Consider the following 23,323-nt stretch of genomic DNA (forward strand, 5'->3'; position numbering starts at 1 on the left):
TGAAAGGCGGGAATTCTATGAACATAACGAGATAAACACATCTTTACGCAACAGAATTTGTCATTTAAATATCCAGAATATCGCAAGATATGATGTGATCAGTAGCAGCAGAAGAATAATTTTACTGTACTTTGAAGAGTGAGGTTATCTACTTCCTTCTCAAGAGTTCCACATAAAAGAAAGAACCTTAACAATGCAACCAGTTTAACAATTTTTAGACATTACCGAGGAAAAAGCCGACGAAACTGTGAGTGAATCAGAAATCTTGAGATGCAAGGTAAAACTGTTCTTATAGCATCTATCACCAAATATTTCATTACAACCGTTGAAAAACACAGAAGTCTTTTTTTGAAACTGTACGGCATTTAAAAATCTTGACGCAAACAAAAGTAAGTTCTAGATTATAACAGAATAGAATTACTTACGTTGCTTTGGTCGATGCGGGAAGTACATTTATATCTAACCCAACCTCCTTCACTTCATACATAGAAATACTTCCATCTGATAGACAACAGCATAGTAAGCCAGGAACTGCTGGGTTCCAAAGGAAATCTACAATCCATGTGTTAGGTACAGTTGAAAGTCTGACTTCTTTTACTAATGATGGTGCCTTAAATAAAATAATAGTAATTTACTGCAAAACAGAACTGAAGTATACACTCCACATTGTATATATAAGCATTTCAAAGTTAATATAATTTTGAGTATTCTTAAAATAATCACTTGTTTTTGAAAGCCATTATAGCCCAATGACACTTCTTCCAATCATGAACAACATGGTGCCTGCAAAACCAATTTTAGTTTTTTTTGTGACGGGGTATCAATTTTCAAAACAAGTATTACTTAAAAAATAATGATTAGGAACAAAATACGTAACTACAAGACCCAGTGCGTGAGATTGGTTTCTGAGCATGCATGCACGAGAACAAATTTTAAACCTAGAATACAAGTGAAAAATTGAATTACAGTTCTAAGATTTATGACTAAGTGAAGTGGAATAATTAAGGATAGAGCACAGATATGTATATATAAATAGCCTGTAGGCATTTCTCAATTCGAATTTGAGTACCGGTAACAGGGTGGATTGATTTAAATCAGTCTGATTTAAATCGAGATTTAAATCACTTGATTTTTTAATAAAAATCGTTGATTTAAATCAAATTCCGAAATAAATTAACTTAAAGTGAAAATAAGTAAAATCCAGCGTCTGTTCTGTTCTTTCGATTATGGAAGATAATAATCATAATACAATAAGATGCAAGTGTATGCACAGCACACTATGAAAACGGGCGTTTCATGCAGATAATGATTAGGGAAAATCCCATTTTGAACGGGTAACGGGGCAATCCTGCTAACTATTCCAACGGGGAAATCACCATGAACATTTAAGTTGTGCGCGTCTGTTTGTTTTGTTACCAAATAATAGAGACGTATTTATAAAGGGGTCCGATTCCCTCTCCGAAACTTAATTTTTTAAAAAGATTTTATAACTTTAGGCGAAATTTGCGTATTTTATATGTATTTCGTGCCGCAAGCTAGTTCCGATTTCTTTAGATATGCCCCTGCCATATATGAGAAACTTTTGTGGGAAAAAAAGTGCCATGTTGATAAACGTTGCTATACTTTTTCCTTAATGCTTAAGAAACATTGTTTGGGATTAGAGATGCAAAATAGCCGGCTTTTTTGAATCTATGTTTTTTTTTTCACATAAAAAGCCGACTTTTTACGGAAAAAATGGAAATTTTGGATTTTTTCATTTTCATGATTTTTCTATCTAAATAGTTTTCTTATAGTATACTTTATAGTTAAACAATCATGACCTAAATGCCATATTTACCTCTAGAATCCACCATCATGATGGATGGAGCACATATTTTATGAATTAAACATAAATCCGTAGTATTTGAGGGCAATTTTAGAGGCTATGTAACTTTATTTTAACTACTGATTTATCGACATTTTTTTATTCTTTAGATCATTTCATTTTTAGTTATCCGTGTATCATTTCTTAAGAGCTTAGTACTCTAGGTTCTAGCACATAGTCAAACTTATGTTTTTCAATATATCCGTCAGAGCATACTTCCACATTTCTGTTATACTGTAGCTGTGTAATAATGTAGCAATAATCTTCTGGATACAACCTTGAATACCATTTTATACAAATAATCAGTGGCGGATTTAAAAAAGTATTTTGGGAGGGGTTTTTATTAATGGTTAGTTTTTTCTAAAAATTCCTGATTTTCATTTGAAGAGAGCTTGAAGTTTATGAGTACAGACATAACTAAAATTTCGCTTGTTTTAGAAATTCCGTAATTCCGGAGAACAGGCTTCAGTCCGAAAGACACACCCCACCCTAGCCCCTTTCGCAAATCCGTCACTGCTGGTAACTAGTAATAACAACGATTTAAAACATAAGAAATTAAATCGGCCAGGACTCACAGTACACGCACTATCTCTACGTTCACAGATGGAATAAAGAAGAACTTTTGGTAGAATGGTCGAATACGGGATAGAATTCCGGACTTCCCGATAGAAGCGGAAAAGCTAACCACTCACTCATGTTTGTTGTGCTTGACTTAAATGTATTTCGTAGGGTTTATTATTATTATTATTATTATTATTATTATTATTATTATTATTATTATTAGCGAGAGTTCCGTAATGACATGTTGAATTCTTCTTAAAAATTCAGAAACCTTCAGGAATAGGTAAACCGCGATAGTGGTTATATATTCCAGAGCCTTGGAAACCAAAAGCTCAGATGAAGTATTATGATCCATGAACAGAAAATTCAGTACTTTCCTGACTCTAAACAAGCTTAAGGAACAGTCAGTGCATTACAGAATTCAGGACTTTACCGATTTTGCAAGTCCGAAGCACCTGATAGGTGGTAACAGATTATTACGTATGTAATAAATGAATAGAAAATACATTTTCAACATTGCTATTCCATTTCAAAGAAGTTTCTGTAGGGGTAGCAAAGGCGGAAGCAAGAGGTGCATTAACAAATTAGGTGACTTTTGCGAGTGCCATACAAAGATTGCATTTTTTTTTAGTCTTTTAAAGTAATACGTTGTATTGTAATAAAACAATGGTTAGTTTTCATTGTTACTCTAGTACGAAAGTTTATGAAAGTCTCAGAAGTCAGACATAATAACACATTGACGAAGGAATGATATACGTAATGAACAAAGACGAGTACATACTGTTATTTTTGAGAAGACTACGGTGTCGAAACTTAAATTTGTTTAGTGTGTTTGTTCAGTAAATGTATTATTATCTTCCCGATGTATTATTTGTTTGAACTCACACACATAGTACAATAAATTCTGTATATCATGTAACAGTTTTTTCCTTATTTTTGTATTTTTAATTCACAATAAAAATATTGCTTATAATGCATACGAAAATTAAATTGTTCGAAATGTTTTCGAAATTCGTTTATTTTCGAGCTTTTGTATTATTATCTGCATCAACTACTACTTAAATGAGTTTTTGCATTGTAGAGAAGCGAAACAAAATCTACTTTATCAATTTGAAGCAGAATTTGGAAAATAGCCCAAAATTTCTCAAGCAAAAAACGAAGAAGAAAAAAAGTCCCCCTCAAAAAAAAAAAAAAAAAAAAAAAAGTCTTTCCGAGCCCTTGCATCTCTATTTGGGATTGAAATAGGTTAACGATTGGCAATTAATTCAAAATTTAAGCCCAATACTGTCACTTAAATGGCAAAATCAACATTTAATACGAATTCCTAATGTTTTATCTTCAGTTCGTGACTTGCATTACGCGAGAAGAAAGATTTGATTTAAATCAAAAAATCGATTTAAATAAAAAAATCAAAAATTATTTTTTAATAAAAAAAATATTTTTTTTCCCACCCTGACCGGTAAAGTATGAAAATCAAACACAAGTTTAAGCAGTCTTTTCCCAGTGACCTGGTCTGATATTCGTACCAGTTCATGACAAGTGAGGTGGAATTGTCGAAGTACAGTAGAGTCCCGAGTCGAGTTTTACGAAATAGGAAGTAGGTATTCACAACTCATATTATTTTACTGCATATTATTCTAATGTGAAAGTTTAGCTTATAATTGGGTACAGTCATAAGCCTTCAGGCAAACCTGCTAACGGCTAGCAACGATAGAAAAGAATTAGAGTGATGATGGAACACAATGCCTTCTTTCTTCAGACACTTCGTTACTGAGAAAGTGAATGGGGTAGATTGGAACTTCTATGAAAAAGCAAAATCTGTCACTAAATTTGATTAGATTGATCCAAAAATTAGTGTCTGTTCAAAATACCCCGCTTCTCCGCCTCCCCCCCCCGAAAAAATAACACCGTAACGAATCTTTGAATAGAACAGGAAAATATGTGGACATTCATACGCATAAATATCAAATATAGTTCCGTAATTACAATTATATAATAATTAAAATGTATCTACACTGTTTGAACCATACAGATGATGTTAGAAATTATTACAACCTAGCTACTAATAGACCAACTCATCATTTCAAAGAAAATGTTCTACTTAATCAATTGAAATAATGCAGCCAATAAATTTTAAAAGAAGTGTCCGTCGAATAAGAAGGAATGTCGAGATATCTGGAGTCGATTTACGGGAATACAGAAGTTGTGCACAGATATATGGTTTACAAGTATCAGTTTACATTTAAAAACACTCAATTAAAAACTTTAGAAAATAAAAAAAACCTTACATATAGTCAATTATATATTGCCTTAAGTTCATTAACACAGAATAAATGAACTACTTAAAACATAATTCACACAGTAAACATCCCAAATGATCACACACTGGGTAAAATAACTCAAATTATGTATTTTCAGACATTTTGTCTTTTACAGATTTTATAATGTCACTATACTTTTACGTTTCAGTTCATTGTATACGTATCATATCTCTACAAATCAATTATAACAATTACATTGCCATAGCAACCATAAAGAACCAAATACACTCGTTCAGTGATTAGTAAATAACAGCAATCTACTTTTTAAAACACAAAATGACAAGCAATTCAAAATTAATTATTACATTATCATCTTCTTTCTTTCTGGCTCGGGGCCGCGGTGGCTCAGTGGTAGAGCGTTCACCTCTGGTGCTAGGGGTCCCGGGTTCGATCCCAGCCCTCGCCAAGTGAACTTTGTGGTGGACAAACACCGTGCTCATTGATTTTATCGGGGTTCTCCCGTTTCCTCCCACTTTCTTCATTCCACTATTTCATTCATTACTCATCATCACCGTCTCCTTTAGCCTAGCCGGCATATGCGTGGGACGTAAAACTTAAAGATTTCATTTCATTTTCTTTCTGGCATATTTAAAAACACTTTTTGCCCTGAAGATTAAAAAGACTAAAACGTTATCGTTACACTGTTAATCATCACTAATTATATTTAGTTACCTCTACTGGCAATGTTCATTTGCTAGGATTCTGGATAAAGGTACGAAGAGAACAGCATAGTCAACAAGGAAATTTAACATAAGTAAATTAAGAATCAACAACATTACTTCTACAATGAGGGAAACTGATTTAAATACGTAGTTCTACAAGCGGCGTCATTTCTTAAGAAATGCACACTGAGGATGACGACAATTGGTCGTTGAAACGTTTGCAATGAATTGACATATAGGTGCTTCCGTGGGTTATCAGCACCATATTATGTCATAATTATTATTATTTTCTAATTAACAAGAAAATTATACTGATATCAGTCTACAATTTTATTGGGATATTATCGGGAAAATAAGTGAATTCTAAGAATTATAACTTCTGAACTGGCTTAAAATAATCAACGAAAAAATTAGAATACTCGTGACAAAAAAATAAATAAATAAATAAATACCAAAGGCACAACTGGCATACACAAACATAACTTAAACTTACCTGTGATCCAAATGATTGTACGTTATAAACAGCAGCATAAGGTAAAGAATCTTTCATCAGCACTATAGCCAAATGACTTTGATCACAACTTAGACTCAAGTATGTAGGCTGTGAGTGGAGTGGGATATGTTTGAATGGAAACTCGCCCAACTCAGCCGCTCGGCTCTCCGTTTCATCAGTCAATTTTATTATGTCAGCGGTCTTGAATACTGAAATTAGAAATTATACATAAGTAACAACATGTTAAAAAAAAAAAAAAAAAAAAAAAAAAAAAGATTAAACTATTTCGTTTGTTTGAGATTTAATGTTCATTTTCAGTGCTGACGCCACATAAGATACTGATCTAAAGTTTAAAGTGACTTCTGCTTCGGTGTCCCACTTATTACATCGCTTTCCTCATGGAGCTAATCTTGGCTCAGTGGTAAAGAGATCTCATCTAGTGTGATATGTCTCTGGTTCGATACTAGATCATATGAGTTCATTGGAGACAATATCGTATAAATGGATTTTTTCGCTGTTCTCCCTTTTACCACACACTTTCATTCTGTCAATTCTTTCATAATTAATAACTTTCATGAATCATTCAACTCCTTTACCCTAAAGGACATAAATCAGGGACGTTAAACTAAGATGTCATTTTTTTTTATCGGTTTCTGCCCTTAAACTTATAAATATAGGACTAGCCTAGTGACATTATAAGAGAAATTTTCTTATAACTTACTTATAAGTTACAATGGAGGGCAATCTTATGGATTTTTATGTCACAGGTTTCTTTCAAACTGGTTATCTAGTTACGCAATCAGTCTGGAGAACGATGTTTTTAATCTTCAAAATATAACTCTATGGCAATTCGAAAAGATGAAAAGGATGGTGACGAAAATTAGAGCTGTCTATAGACAAATGTCAAAAATGGAAATAAAACGAGAAAAAGATTAGTCTAAGAAATTAGTTAAGTTTTCTAATTTAAAGGGTTAATATTGTATCTTGCTTCATATCTTCTGTCTTTCCAAATCAAGTACGACTGGAAATTTTATTTACAGGACATAGAGACAGTAATGGTGTGGTTTCAGAAGTTGTTTAGAAAATTTCTTATTGTAGACATGCACATGTACCATCGGCAGTGGCACTGACCAAGTTTCTCACACGTTAACTTCAATCTTTCAATTTATGCATCCTAGATCACACGACACACATCCACAGAGTGTGCATGCATTATCTGATTAAGAACTTCCCACCTCGACGAATACAAACAGTAGTAGTACGTGAATGCTGTCTTCATTGAATCCCCCGAAAAAGAAAACGCTGACGCTTAAGTCTGTTGGGCCTGTTGCGAATGATGTGGAGAAGGGAGCAGATTATCATCTCCATTTGCTGCACAATCCAGTATTCTTTTCCTCATGTAGTGCATAATTTTTAAATCGTGAATAAACTCACATTATATTGTAATCATAAATCTACATACTTCAAAACGAAGCACAAGGAAGGGATTCTTCTGGTGAGACGCCATCTTGGAAACTGGATCCTTCGTAAGCATGAGTAAGAGTAAGAGATTGGTGGTGGATACATTATGCTGCAAAGGTCTTTTTGCATTCGTCAATGTCTAGAATTCAGTAACAAGTCTGCCATGAAAGAATATACAAGATGAAAACATGCAAACGCAATAATAAAAGCATTACGGTAAAATTAGTGACACAATAGGATATTAATCTTCTTTTGCTGGGCTACACGAGGAGGGTAAAGAAAGGCTCAAGTTAGTGTGAAAGATAAAAGAAGTCAAATACTTGTCGGCATTGTCAATTGAACTGGAAACGAAAAACGCGTTTAGTGACAATAGATAGGAGACAATCATATACGATAGGTAGATGGTCGTAATTCAGTGATCGAGCTATATCACGATAAGTTTACTCAATACAGTACAAACATGCATGACTATATAAAACACAATGCAATTGTCTCTTGTCTTTCAAGTATCGCAGTCAGCCAACTAAATTAAAACAATTTAAAAACGAGATATAACAGCATGGAAGATTAAATAATAATTTTTGTAGTTCTATATGAAAATGAGGCTTTATATGTAAGAACTCTATATTTGAATGTGAATTATTTTCAATGTGTGGGAATGTAGAAAAATGAATAAGTGACAGTGAATTTGAAACAATAATTTATCTTCCATTGTTTCCCAATGTCACTGTTCATCCTTTGTATCTATTATATAAAATTGAAAGTAGCTGTTTGTGACTTCATAACTCTTGCACCACCCGACCGATCTCGGATCAAATTTTCAACATAGATGAGGTCCGGACCTGGGGTAGTTTTTATCATTTCACTTTGACGATGCACTTAGGGGAGGGGGAGATATTTAAAAGTGATCGAAAATGACCGATATTAGTGTCGAATCCACGGGTCGCTGACACGAATAATGATGCTTCCCATGACGCTGTTTAAATCCAAATTCAGCCCCGATTGCCCTTTATGTCCAAAATGAAATGTATTCTTCCCGTGCGAAGAACGGGCAATCTGCTAGTAATTTATAAATATTTAGTGTAGCGTTTCTCAAACTGCGACCAGCGGACCCCTAGTAATATTTAAGATCTCTCCTTGTGGTCCTCTTATGAAATGAAATGAAATCTTTGAGTTTTACGTCCCACGGTTATGCCGGCTAGGCTAAAGGAGACGGTGATGATGAGTAATGAATGAAATGGTGGAGTGAAGAAAGTGGAAGGAAACGAGAGAACCCCGAGAAAACCCACGCACACGGTGTTCGTCCATCACAAAGTTCACTTGGAGGAGGCTGGGATCGAACCCGGGACCCCAAGCACCAGAGGTGAACGCTCTACCACTGAGTCACCGCGGTCCCCTGTGGTCTTCTTAGTCCAAAAAGAAAGAATACATAGTATTCAAGTAAACTGCGTTGTATATCCCATCCTCTTGATAGCTTCAATTATTAAGAATACTAATAGGTATTTTTTATTAATAATAATATTAAAGTAAAGGAATTTTAAATTACATTATCGGTATTTTAAAAATATAAGTAGGCCTATACTAGTATACACTCAAGATAAAATATATATATAAACTTGCTTAAAAGTAGGGTGGTGCGTAAAACATTCTCACTAATAAAAGTAGCCCCCACTTGAAAAAAGTTTGAGATACGCTGCTTTTGAGGAAACAAGAAAACAATACAATTTGCTACTGTACCTTTTAAGCCTGTTGGACAGCTAACAAAAACCAACCCAAATCTGCTGGCACAAGCAACTAAATTCACAGCTGAGGTGTATTTGTAGTCTTCTTGAGAGAATATCCGCAACCGACACAACAACTTAAACTGGAAGTCCTGCAAAGGGAAATAAGAAGTAACGGTCATAATAAGTTGAATATCTTTAACAACATTTAAATATGCGTCGTTGAAAATTCTCTTCCTATTCATAAAATTGATTTAATTGATTGAAATCCAAAGCATCTTTACAGCATAAAAGTTAAACGGGATATGACTTGTTACTTAAAAGTTAGATTCGACTCACTACTCGAGTTTGTATCCAAGTCAAGCACCTCTGCCAGGATCGGCCTCGAAAACACACGCTACTCACTTTTTTCGGTTACCTTTCTATTACACAGTAACAATAGAATTTCTGTCACTTTCTGTCATAACAGAGATGATACCTATATTTAGAACGCTAAACTGATTCTAAAAATTCATTTCCCGCTGTCTCTTATGGTTTTTGCTAAACTTCCTCCTATTCTTGGGACGCTAAATATCTTGCAAAAAAAACAGCTTCTTGATATCTTTTACTGTTTTTGCCCTACGGAAATCACTAAAGATACTGAATTCAGAATACTAAATTTGAACCACTTCTAGTTTTGGTAGTGTTGTAGATTGTAATGACATGTTGTCTTGAGACGCTGAAAAAAAAAAAGCTTCTCACTATCTGCTACCATTTTCGTTCTATGGTGATGAACGTCGAAACCGGAAATGGTTAATTTGTACCACTTCGGTTTGAATAAAAGTTAACGGAGGAGATGAGACCTATTCTTCTGTCGCTGAATCAAGTGAAAAAAAAACAGCTTCTCGATATCTCATACAGTTTTTGCTCTAACACCTGTCAACAGACGGCTAAAATAAGTCTATAAGATTTCCGACACCTGTCAACAGTCTATAAGATTTCCGACACATATGCATAGCATAGTTTGAAAGTCCAACTCAACCCAAGTGCTAACAATCTTTAAAAAATCCTTCAAACTGGACGCTCGTTATTGTTAGTGAAAAATCTACTCCCCTTCCCCGTTCTTAGAGTATGATTTCAATCCAAATGTACATAGAGCTAATGATAAATACCCAAATCAACCTAAGTTATGTTTCATGACACCAATATGTGAGAATATAGTAACGACATTGGCTTAATGTACGTCAAAATTTTCAATTGTTTAATACTGTTCAACTCAAAAGTGGAAGTTCATATTTTCAGAGTGAGTAGTACTGTATAGCACTGAGCAACAGACATAGATTAAAATTTTTAGGATTGGCATTTTTGAAAAAATATATATGCACATATTTAAAAAAAAAAAATCAGAAGGTTATAGCAGGAGAACTTGGGACACACACTTCAAACGGACGAAATAGTTTGAATCAGTAAGTCATCTTACAAGTAAAACAAACAGCAACAAAATACTCTGAGCCGATCCAAAGATAGAGCACTTCAATATTTTGTATTTTTTCGAAATTAGCAAGTGAGAAACCGGGACAGGACGTTTGGGCGCCACCATTTTGGCGCGGACGTTTGGGCGCAAGCCGTTTAGCGAGGTACATAGTAAAAATCACAATTTACGACATATAAAGTAAGCTAGGCCCTGAAAATTAAGCGCGAGTCAAGATATATACATTTCTTACACTTCAACCTTTATCTCACCTCATTTATCTGTATATTTTGTATTTCTGTCTTATTTATTCATCTATAATAGTTTAATGCGTTAGTGGCATTTGTTGATTAACCTCGTCATGGATTGATTTTTCGCTTGTTCACGATTCTTGTACTTTTGATGTATTTTTTGTATTATATAAGAAAGCTAGGAAATGAAGGAATCAGACGAACTGTTAATAATTTTCTTAATGTTAATTAAAATATATTGATTAATTTTTGTATTTTTTAAAAAAGTTAATAATTACATACTTATGAATATTAAAATTTGTTTTCTTTCGTATTACGTTTGCCAAACTCTTCTCTTCCTTAAGTCCAATGAAAAACTACCAATAAAAGATTTTCGCGCACTCGAGTTGAGGGAAGTGGCCCCCATAGCGTAGTCGCTAACGCTGTCGCCTTCGGTGCGAGCGGTCCCGGATTCGATTCCCGGTGGGGACACACTGTCGAAAAAGTGTAACACGCTCTTTAGCCACCCTGAGTGACGTTTTCCTGGGTTTTCCTCATTCACACCAGGCAAATGCCGGGGTGGTACCTAATTTATAGGTCCAGGCCGCTTCCTTCCTTCCCTTTCCCCAGAATAGACTAATAGGGTGCTCCCTCAAACGTGACGGGCTAAATGGCCTTAGATGCCGAGAGCCCAGAAATCTAAAAATCCTAAATCCTAATCGAGTTGAGGGAAAGATGTTAATACAGGGTGTCTAAGACATTGAGTTTAGGAACTGCAGTATGCCGCATTTCCGGTATCATTTTTTTTAAAGTTAACATTCCAATATAAAAATCAAAACTTAGCACTTTTTTTTCGTCCCATTGTAAGCATTTAATCTGCATTAAAGAAAGTGGCGAAAGGAAAAAAAGAACGATTTCAAAGTGAAAAATAATAGTTAAGTGTACATATATTGGTCATTTAGCCACTAGAAATGTGTTTCATATTCACACTTATTGCATAACTAGAGTAGAAGGCCTGCTGTAAGTTAGGCTCATTATGTATGTAATGCAGTCAATCATATTTAGTCTGGTCTACTTACCTTTGGCTTGAAAAGTTATCAAATAAAAAGCACACTTAACTTCGGTTGAAACTTAAATTTACAAAATTTAATTGCTAATTCAGTTTTTAAAATTTTGAAATTCCAGTATTTCTAGTACGTAAAACAAAATCCAGTATAATTCAGTAGACACCTTGGGATATCTTGATTCGAACTTAGTACATAATGACTAGAGCAACCCAAAAGCATAATAGCAATTTAGACATATGGTTGGTACCTTGAACATGGTTGTGGTTATTTATGGGTCCAGAAGAAACTAATTTTAAAAGCACAATAAAGCATAATTTTAGAAAATAAAGCATAAATCATAATTTAAAATATATAACACAATTCTTGGAAAATTCTGTTTAACTGCAAGTTTAACATACTATATTAATATTATTTAAAACCAATATTTACAAAGCAAAATCATTGAGAACATAACAATGCAACAATGAAAAGCTAATTTTTATTTCTGTAAACTTTTCGGTGTAATCCTTTGATGTGGAGAAAAAGAAGGAAATGAAGAAAACTTTCCGCCAACAATGAATAGTACACAAGAACTCCACACTATATTGTTATGTGTACCTCTTGAACTTGAGTACTTTCTGTATTTTTTGGTGATATATTTTACTTTCCCTTTCTGTATGCACCTCTAAGGCGCACACAAGTGAAACAAAAACTGACTCGAGTAAAGCATATCTCTTTGCAATGCATTAAGTAGAAATTTCATTAAATATGAAAGAAACTGGTTGCATAAAGTATTAATAAACAGATCAAGATATTTAGAATATTTAATGTATAGTAAATATTTTACATTATACACGATTAATATAAAACAATGACTGATATTAACAATAAAGCATAATTTGAAAAAAAAAAAGCATAATTACACAAAAATAAAGCATAATATGGGTTACTCTAATAATGACTTTTTAATTTAACTCGCGCCCAAACGGCGGCGCTCAAACGTCACGTACCGTGAGAAACAGCATTCAAGGCAACATTTTTGAGAGCCTCTAACGGGTCATACTTTTTTAATGACAAAAAATACGGTTTTTTTCTGCATTTTAACATCTGAGACTATGAACGTAAGGTTTTTTCTTTGCCCGTCTCAATTGATCTGACTATGTCAGTAAGTAATTAAAGAAGAGTAACATTAAAACAAGTTATTTACGTACACGACGTGACACATTTAAACCATCTGTAGGCTGCCATACATATACCGTTAAAAAGTGCAATTCAAATTCTAAAGCCATCTTGTAGAGATCATCTAACAAGCAGATAAGTGGTTTACGCACTTGTCCATATTTACGCGCATATCTACCTTCGCTAACACATTACCTCGCGAGTTCAACAGTTTCGCCCTGCGCTGAAACCAGAACAGATACTAGTTCCTAGGTTTGTGTGAGAACGTAGCAAAATGAAATAAAAACTTTTTAAGTTTCTTACACTTTTGCCGGTTACGCTAAAGGACGATGACGATGAGATATGATTGAAATGGTGGAATGAATAAAGTGGAAGGAAACGGGAGAACCCTGAGAAAACCCACACACAGGTGTGAGAATGGGATAGGATGAATAATCATTTTGTGACATATTAGGTTCTATCCTAGTTTAGGCAATCGTACATGATGATTTATGGTTTTTTTTTTTTTTTTTTCACGAAATGCACTCTAACACCTCACGAATTATTTCTTGTCGGAGGAGTTGCATTTTTGGGTGAAGATTCACTTTAGAAGGGTTTAACGATTATGAGTGTGCGGACATATGCCAAATAGTGTAAAAAACACGAAAAAATTTGTGCTAGGTGTCCACTAGAAACTACTAATTGTATATAAGCAAGTAAAGATTAGGCGAAGCTGGTTGGCCCACGTGACGGAACGGGGAAGATAGTGAAAATACACTACATTCCTCATACTATTATATCTTATGTCTGGGACAGCTTTATTGGTATGAATCAGGACTTAACATACTGCACTGATATACAAATTCAGTTCATCATGGCTTCCTTATGAACTATTACGTGGTTGAAAGCATACCGTTTCGATCACGTTTTTTGTCATTATGAAGGATGGCAGAGTTAAGATTCCCATATATTTTGATTTTATATATATTCATCTTTTGAAATAACACTCGATATTTCTGTAAATTTCACAAACCTATGGTTGTCTAAAATAGGATGTCACCACATATTGTAAATTTGTACGCAATTATTGCGCAGCATCATAGTAAAAGATGAATGAATTTTTAAAGCAATTTGGGTTGTTTTTTCCAAGAAAACATGCCTTCACATTCACAATATGCAGGGTTTGAAAAAAACAGTTTTATTTATAAGAAAAAACAACCCAACTAGACCCACATGGGTTTTTCGGGTTTAATTATTTTTTTTTCGAAACATGTCAATGTCTCTGGGGCAAAAGAGTTAAAATTGATTTATATTTCAGAATGTCACTGTCACAAGTTCCTACAATTTTCTACTCACTGCTGTTTTGAAAAAATTGCCGCCATTCTGAAATTTTACATTGGATCGCCGATAAAATGTATACAGAAAATTTAGTACGTCTCGTGCTTCTACCCTCAAAATTTCAACTTAAAAGACCGAAAATTGCGCTTTGTAGCGTGGATACCCGGTATTTTGGGAAAGAAAAAAAGCCACAATTTTGAAATTTTACGTTGGATCGCCACCAAAATACATACAACAAATTTAGAGTGTCTCCTGTTTCTACTCTGAAAATTTCAACTTAAAAGACCGAAAATTGCATCCTGTACCGTGTGTGTTACACGCAAACAAACGAACAAACGTAGATCGAGTCATCCTAGGAGCCTCGCCTCAGTAACGTTCGCCACATATGAATACCAAACACATTAATTTAAAACAAAGATATAATTCATGTTTTATAAAATAAATGGTTTCATTGTTGAAGTTCACATCCGATACATTGTGCGTTCAATTACGGGAATTTCCCGAGCACTTGTTGTAAGACGGTTCTTTCCCGAAAATTAACTTACAACAAATAACAAAGATAATATCATATTCTATTATAATTCATATTTTATAAAGTAAATGTTTTAAAATGTCACAATGTCTTCCAGCGTAAAATAAATAGTTTTATTGTCGAAGTATTCACTTCCGATGCTTTGTGCGTTCAATTGTGGGAATTTCCCAAGTACTTTCGGATTGATATGGAATAAGATTAGAAACAGGCTTGCGTCGGAAAAAAGCTATGAACTTGGTTAAGGTATATAGACTTTTAAGATCAGGAAGCAAGGGAGAGACGGAATGGTGATTCTCTCACATCGTGCAACACTGAGCTTAGTTATTGTGGAAAATCATTTACTATCAGCAAGTAAGGGGGATTTTACGGAGTGATGACCCTTTTACATTTGTGTAATATTGAACTTAGTAATTGTAGAGTAGAAAATCATTTCAAACTAAATTAGAAAATACATTTCATGTTTTAGTTTTTCAACGTTTTGTAATGTTTTCATCTCCAATGATATTTGTGTGGACTGGAAGACTTAGCTCAATTTCATACTAATTTCTACATTCTAGGTTACTATATTCTCAAATTTTATTATTGTATTATTGCATTTTGTTTAACATTATTTTCTAAAATATAAAATTGCATATCTTACTTCTATTAGGCTATAAGCATAATCCATACATTAATTTGTTCTATAATTATCTCAAGCTCTAAGTTTTTATTACCATTCATTCATACATACAGAGCATTCAGAACTCTATAAAGGTCTCAGAAAAAAACTAATTATTGTATGTTGAATGTTGTTGAATACGTTAACGAGTAAGCATCTAATTCGCCCAAGGTAAGTCTAAAATCTGGTAAAAATATGATCACCGTAGTTGTGCCAATAATATTCTAACAAAAAGTTCAAAAACCCACGTGGGTTTTAAGGTGGGTCCAACTCAAACAATCCCCGGGCTAAATTAATAAAACACGATTTTCGACGGCTAACACACGTTCCATAAAAAATGTTGAAGCATATGTAATGAATCTTTAGTTAAGTCCCTATTCTGAATTCGCGCCTAAGTTGTAACAAATAAATCACAACCTTTAGGGGAACTGATTAACAATAGTCTGTAATAAAAATGGTAATTCTACAGTTAAAATGACGCATATGAAAAAGGACTCTATAGGCAGCGTTGCCAGACTCACAGCTCGGAATTATTCCAAAATCTGATCAAAATTATGCTAGATTCGGTCAAATTATGCTAAATCCTCATAATTACTAATTCAGGAGTTTTAAAAGAAAAAAACGAAGCTGAGATACGATAACGTAACTTAAAATACGCAGAGCGCAAGAATGCGTGGATAGAACTCAATACTTCACGCACCAAAGCTTTAACTCAACTAAACTAGTGCAGTCGTTGTCAGACTCAATGCGTATATATCGTATAAATGAATGCAAAGTGGTTGTTTACATATTTTGAAAGAAAATTACCTCGCAGCATAAGCGGAGTTGCGAATTATCTGCTGGGGGCAAATTTTTGGTCGGTCTCGGACCTTTCATTCCAGGAATAAAGATGGTCATGAAGTCAGAAATAAAGATGGTGAAGTTGTCAAAAAGTTGAGGGGAGAATGGCCCCCCATAGCTCCGCCCATGCCTCGCAGTTAAAGGATTAGAAAATCCTAAGTGGAGCCACAAAAGAAAGCCCAAAGCCGTTTCTAACCTACTTCGGAAAATAAGACTGCTTGTATGGTTTACCGACTGTATGAATGAATGGAAGAGGATACATTTCTGCCGTTCTTTTCCTTCCCGCGACCAACTTCTTTCTCATCCCTAGGCTTTACGGCTTTTTGATAAACTTGCTGAAATTATGCTAGATTTGGGCAGGATGCTAAAAGCAAGATGCTAGATGCTAAAGACATGCAAATTATGCTAGATCTAGCATCATTATGCTAGACCTGGCAACGCTGTAAGTATAGGATATTAAATTCCACCATTTAGGAAACCAGTATTTTATGATTAAAAGTGTGAAACCATAACAAGGGCTATACTAGGATTTACACGAATGAAGATATATCTAAAGCTAAGGCAACTGTGTACCATTGTAATTTCCACTGGCGAAGTATTTCTGTACAATGTAGGAAAAGTATATTTTATGTTTACGAGTATAGAGTTACAAGTGCGAAATCATTACAAGTGCTCTAACCTGTGTGATTTTACGCGAGATCAAATGTTTTCTGCACTATTTTCGTTTATGTCCATACCCTCCGCATCTGATGTGCCTGCTTTCTGCGGATGCACCCTCGCGCAGGACCCTCTGCTGTACTCCTGCCCTAATTCGGGTAGATAGCATTCTCGCTTTTAGTGACCACCTACCTAAGTTTGTGCTATTTGGACAATAGATGTCATGGCATAGGTCCGAACTTGTAAAGGAATGTTATTGTAAAGTAAATCTGCACGAATAACTGCAATTCTTAAATTAAGAATCTACTTTTAAGACACTGCCAACAAATCTCGTGATAAAATAAATTATGGGTTAACCTTACAATGTCCACTCCAGATGGTATACTCACTCAGAAACGATAAATTACCCCTATTCATTTTATGAAAATGGATACCTAACCTGAAGCTAACCCGTCCCTACTACTACCCTACTTTACTTTACCCTTTTGGTTCATGTTCCGTTAAAGGGGTCCAAAGCTACACTGGATCCCCTTAAGCTAAGCTAACCTAACCTAACCTGATCTGACCTAAGTTAACTTAACCTAATATAACGTTATAGTATTTAATCAAACGAAAAATCAATAGAAAGAAGTGGTGTCAAAGGCACTGGACCCCCTTAACGGAACATTGACCACACTTTTAAAGCGGCTCTACTTCTCGTTGCGCAGCTAGAGCGTGTATTGTAAAGTCTTCCATAATTACATATAATAGGGTAGAAGATACTTGCAAGCAATTAGTCATTTCCCACGCACATCGGTTTGCACGGGTATTATCAATCTGTACGCAATTATTTAAGCATACGCCTGAATGATCAGTTTAAAATGACTTAGAGAATCATTTAAAGTAATAAAAGTGAACAAAACTGTTTTTTACTTTGACGGAGTATAACTTAATTTGGGGTATGTTTAGTACAAGGGGTCCAGAAGCACGTAAAAAATACAAAATTTACAGGAGAAATGAGTGATGCAACTACTTAGACGTAACATAACGTAACCAAATCTAACCTAACCTAACAAACTAACGTAAGCTAATCTGAACTAACCTAAACTAACGTAATAGGTAAGTCTTTACTTTGACTCCAACTGTGACTTTAATCGGTTCTTATAGGTTCAGTTACTTCCTGGAACTGTTTGTGCGTGAGTCACTTGTTAGAACTGTTCGTGCCTTTGGTGTGACGTCTTAGTTCATATTTTTCCCACTAGGTGTCTGTGTAGTCATATGGTAGTTGGTTAGTAGTCACATGTTCTGTGTGCATGTATGTGTGTGCTGCTGTTTGTGGCATGCGAGAAGCGCGTAATTGAATTGGTTGAATTGAGTTAGAGAAAACCTATCATAGTTGTGGTCTAAAGTGAAGATATTTTCGACGTATTGTAAAAGTGGACGTTTATTGGTTTCTTGTTTGTAATAATAGCAAGTGTGCTCGGTTTAATAAAACGACGTGTGTGCGGAAAGGTATTTTTCAGTAATGTTGAGTATTGTGCATGTGTTCTTGGTATCTTATTTTTTCGTGTGTGGAATCAGCAGTTATGAGTTCATTATTCATGAGTGTTCTCCTATGGCGAAATGGTGAGTGTTTTCTTTTTTTAATTCATATTATTTTTATTCTTGATTTGTTTTGCATTTGAGTATTAGGCAAAGTATTTGGTTTGCTGCTGCTTGTCCTATTGTCTTGTTGAGATGTAATTTTTTTTTCTTTGTCATGCACTGATTTATGATTAGAGACGAGTGTTTTTTTTTTTTTTAAATTTTTCCCTAATTATCTTAGCTTTATAGTAGTGGTGTGATTATTTATTATTATTTTGGATGTTTTTATGGTACTTGAGCGGGGGGTTTGGGGGGCGGTAGCCCCCCATTTAGATCTCAAAATTCATAGTCACCGCTTCACCTGAATTGATGTTTAGTAACATTGTGGCCCTTGTACTTATAGTATAATTCTTAACATCGTATAGTAACATTGTGGCCCTTGTACTTATAGTATAATTCTTAACATCGTACATTACTTTCACTGTGTTAGTAATTGTAATCGATTCATGTGATCCGGTTCCGGGAGCAGTTTAGGAATGATTCCTAAACTGCTCCGGGAACCGGATCACATGAATCGGTTGAAGTCACAGTTGGAGTGAAAGTAAAAATTTGCCCTAAATTAACCTAAACTAAATTAGGAGTATGTTTAGTACAAGGGGTCCAGAAGCACATAAAAAACGCAAAATTTACAGGAGAAATGAATGATGCAAGTACTTAGACGTAACCAAATCTAACCTAACCTAACATAAACTAACCTAAGCTAACCTGAACTAACCTAAACTTACCTAATATTATAGAAATACGCGAAATTCTAACATTTTTTTGGAAAATTATGCGGGACCCCTACACTAATTTAACATAAACTAACCTAACCTAAACTAAACTAAACTAACCTAAGCTAGACTAAACTAACCTAACCTACTCTAAACTAACCGAATGTGAACAGAAATTACCAAAATTGTAACTTTTTTTAAGAGAAAAAAGCTGGATCCCTTCTGCTAAACATAGGCCCTTAATTTGTACCTATTTACGTTTAATTTACGATTCAGGACTTGGGTTTCATGTACTAACAAAGCACTTACCTGGACATCCCTTGAGGCTGGTGGCTCTTGCATTTTTGTTTCGTCCAGCTTCTGTGAGACACTTTACCTTTGTCACCTACCAGAATTGAGAACACAAAATTATAAAAAGACCCAGAATAACAACCAGGACTCTTACTCCATTTTAAATACAAGCTCGATTTGTAATTCCAATAGCCATACCACTCAAATAGCACTACGTCTTTTGTATATACAGTGTTGCCAACAGGTACATTCAGAAACTAGCTACATTTTCAACAAAATAATCAAAACATATCATAGTTTTACTCCGCCTTACGTAGAGTCCTTTTGACGTATGATTAGAGTCATACTAAAGGCATGACTACTGCAGGAAACATATGTTAGTAGAACACCTTAGTATGACACTAATCGATCGTCAGAACGACTCTGCATAAGGCCCGCTGATTCTACTCAAACCAGTGTTGTTTTCTTTAAAACAAATGATTAAAACTTGTTTAAAACAATTGATTTTGTTTAAAACAAATTTTATAATATAAAATGTATATACGTTTTAAACATTTTGTTTTAACACTCCCCAGCTTATACACCTATAAATCTATTCTTTTTACTGTGAAAAACAAGCATCTTTTTATCTTTAACAAAAATGTTCATTGCCATAATACAAGGCAAGGTAGTGACATATTTGTAATGCATCAAAAATATGCTAATATAAGCAAAACTGTGTACATGAATTGTGTCAGATTGTATAATAAACTTCCTCTGTACTTGAAAAATATGACCAATCTTTCCATTCTTGGTAAGACGTTATATAATCTACTCGCTGAAAAGTGCTATTACACCATTAAAGAATATTTAAATGATTCATTGGGCCTTATGCAGAGTCGTTTTGACGTTTGATTAAAACCATACTACAAGGTTGACTAACGGATGGTTATCAAAATTGTATTCAGAGACTCTGATTAGGACGTAGTATTGGACGAAGTTAATCACATGTAACTAATTAATCTAGAGCACAGACTAAACTTTTACCCACGGTTTAGCGTGCGACACAACATTGCGTATTTTGTAATTCATGTATTTTCATTTTTACAGACTACGCATGCGCTCATCTACTTTTCCGTAGTTGCCACATTTATTTTACTCACCGATGCATTGGGGTTCTGTAAGTTAATCATACCCAAATCATAATTTTAGTTGTACTCAAAGTAGACTCTGAATACCAAAAAGTGCACTTTCCTTAGTAAAAAGTTAGTATGCTTACTAACTAGTCTGTGACTAACCTTCGATTAACGAATTCTCTCTAAATACCGCCCATTAAGTGAAGAGTTGGTAACAAATACTCGTGAGTACATGCCTGGTGTGGTACAAAAGTTATCTAATTCCGATGTAAATTGTCATGTTTTTATAGTTAATATATCCTATTATGTGGTTTTGTATTTTAGAAAGATGCATGATGTATACCTCTGGTACTTGACAATATTGTATGTTTTATTTTTTTTGACAACTGTATGCTTACATGAGAATTTCTCATGTTTTGTAAGCTAATGAAGCAGGCAAATAAATGAAATGAAATGAAATAAATTTGCTCTAAATGACGTCCTTTTTGATTCCCTTAAAACTCATGTTAGACGATTCCATGTTGTACAGAAACTGAGAACCATACCATATGCACACAACGATACTGTATCAACGAATGCCTGTGATATTTTAATTTCAGAACCGTAATTTATCAAAGAACCCTTTGTTTACTGAATACAACACAAACACTTGTTTCCATGATAATTCTCTTATTTATTTTTTAATATCAGATCTACAAGTAGTCTAATCTTCGACTACGACACTTTCTCGCAAGTTAATTAATAAGCATTTAAACAGTACAACAAACGCTAAAAACAAGGGGGGGGGGAGACAAAATAAAATTGATCACCACTTTGACCTGCTGTAGCCACGAGACTTCAAAAATTTTCACGGGGAAATGGGGAGCACTTTTTTTAAAAACAATTTTCTTTCTCTGGCAGATTTTTTTACAAAAAATAAAATAAAATAAAAGTAAAAATATGTTTAAAACAAGCCTTAAAAATACATTTGTTTAAAATATTTGCTTATATGAAAACCTTTTTACATGTCGATTTTGTGGGTAATCCAAAAATTATTCTAATCGCTTTCTTTTGCAATCGGAAAGTGCTTAAACTATTTTCAGCAGATCCGCAGTGTATTATGCCGAAGTTAATTAATGAATTAAACTTGGCGTAGTAAAAGCTAAGAAGTGCTTCTCGCGACAGAGTAACTCAAACTCCATCACATAAGAAAACGAACATACGAGCTCGTTGCAAAACGTGTAAGAAAGAAATGGTTAGTTTAGTTCAAAGAATGAACAATCATTATGAAAAATGCAATGCTGTGAAAAAACTGGAAACCCAAACAGATCTTAGAAGTGTTGATTCGAAAATTGTTCTGATGATTCTAATGTCAGTGATGTGGTTGACACGCAACCAGGAACTTCAGGTAAGAATTAATTTTGTATCACCAGTTTCTTTTTCATTGTATTATGAAAATTTTACTTCGTCCCCCTCTGCTATCTCCGTTCTAAATTGGGCCCGCGGTGGCTCAGTGGTAGAGCGTTCACCTCTGGTGCTTGGGGTCCCGGGTTCGATCCCAGCTCCCGCCAAGTGAACTTTGTGGTGGACAAACACCGTGTGCGTGGGTTTTCCCGGGGTTCTCCCGTTTCCTCCCACTTTCTTCATTCCACCATTTCATTCATTACTCACCATCACCGTCTCCTTTAGCCTAACCGGACGTGGGACGTAAAACTCAAAGATTTCATTTTTGAATTTTTCCGTTCTAAATTTTCTTAAAAACTTTACACCCTGGCATAGCTTGTACTGAAGAGATCAGGCGAGATAGCGCAGTCACCCGCGTTATCCCTTAACGCATGATATTTATTTAGCCCAGAAAATGAAAGGGAAAAATCCATGATTGTCGGGGAAAATTCGAGACAATCCGAATTTTTGCCAGTTGTTAGAACCCAACTAGAGGTGTATTTTCCCAAAAGTACCCACCCCTCCCATTGTGCTTTCCCCTCCAGCCCCCTTTAATACTCGATTTGCAAGGTTTTCGATTATCGTTCATATCTCCGTTACTATTGATCCGATCTTCAAACTCTTTTCGCAGTTTTTTCCCTTGAATCACTTTCTATAAAAAGTCATCCATAACAATTTTCGCTAGATCTAATACTTTAAGAGATATTTGTAGAAATATGTAAAATTTTACATTTTTATGAGTACTTTTTCCGTTTTTTATATTTTAACTTTTGTGTATTCGATAATTTGTAAAAACGTTTCAAATAAAAGTTGTAGATCGCTTCTTTAGCTTTAAAATGGTGTATATACTAATATATTTAGAGGTATGAGTACGTGTAAAAGGGCACCTTAAGAGAGCGAAGTACGTGCTCACCAGTATCACAAACACTGGTGCCGGACAGCCATTCCCTGCGAGTTGTTTAGTCGACTTTAATATATCAACGTAATAATGGAATTTTTCGTACGGTTTGCAACGTAAGTAGTGGTGTTCTGTTATTTTGATCCCGTTCGTGATCATTATTACAACCCATGGTTAATTAATATTTTTACTGAAATAGAATATTTTTGGTAAGAAAGAATAGATTTTGGACATACCGTTTACTTAAAGGTAGCTTTTATGTTAAAATC

At 34.6% G+C, this 23,323-nt stretch overlaps 1 protein-coding gene across 2 annotated transcripts in view; it reads right to left on the bottom strand.

Moving 5' to 3' along the window:
- Nup214 (nuclear pore complex protein Nup214) overlaps nucleotides 1–19,876 on the bottom strand; it is a 100,750-nt gene extending 80,874 nt beyond the window's left edge. For both annotated transcript variants that reach the window (XM_081764710.1, XM_081764709.1), the window contains exons 1-4: nucleotides 19,638–19,876; nucleotides 9,100–9,235; nucleotides 5,902–6,110; nucleotides 426–610 (exon numbers count right to left, since the gene is read on the bottom strand). In XM_081764710.1, coding sequence (XP_081620836.1) covers nucleotides 426–610; nucleotides 5,902–6,110; nucleotides 9,100–9,235; nucleotides 19,638–19,670 — 563 coding nt within the window. In that variant the 5' untranslated portion in view covers nucleotides 19,671–19,876. The remainder of the gene's footprint in view (nucleotides 1–425; nucleotides 611–5,901; nucleotides 6,111–9,099; nucleotides 9,236–19,637) is intronic.
- Between the last annotated feature and the right edge of the window lie 3,447 nt (nucleotides 19,877–23,323).

Source organism: Thermobia domestica, chromosome 7, assembly GCF_964235325.1.
Source record: "Thermobia domestica chromosome 7, izTheDome1.hap1.1, whole genome shotgun sequence".
Classification (NCBI taxonomy): Eukaryota; Metazoa; Arthropoda; class Insecta; order Zygentoma; family Lepismatidae; genus Thermobia; species Thermobia domestica.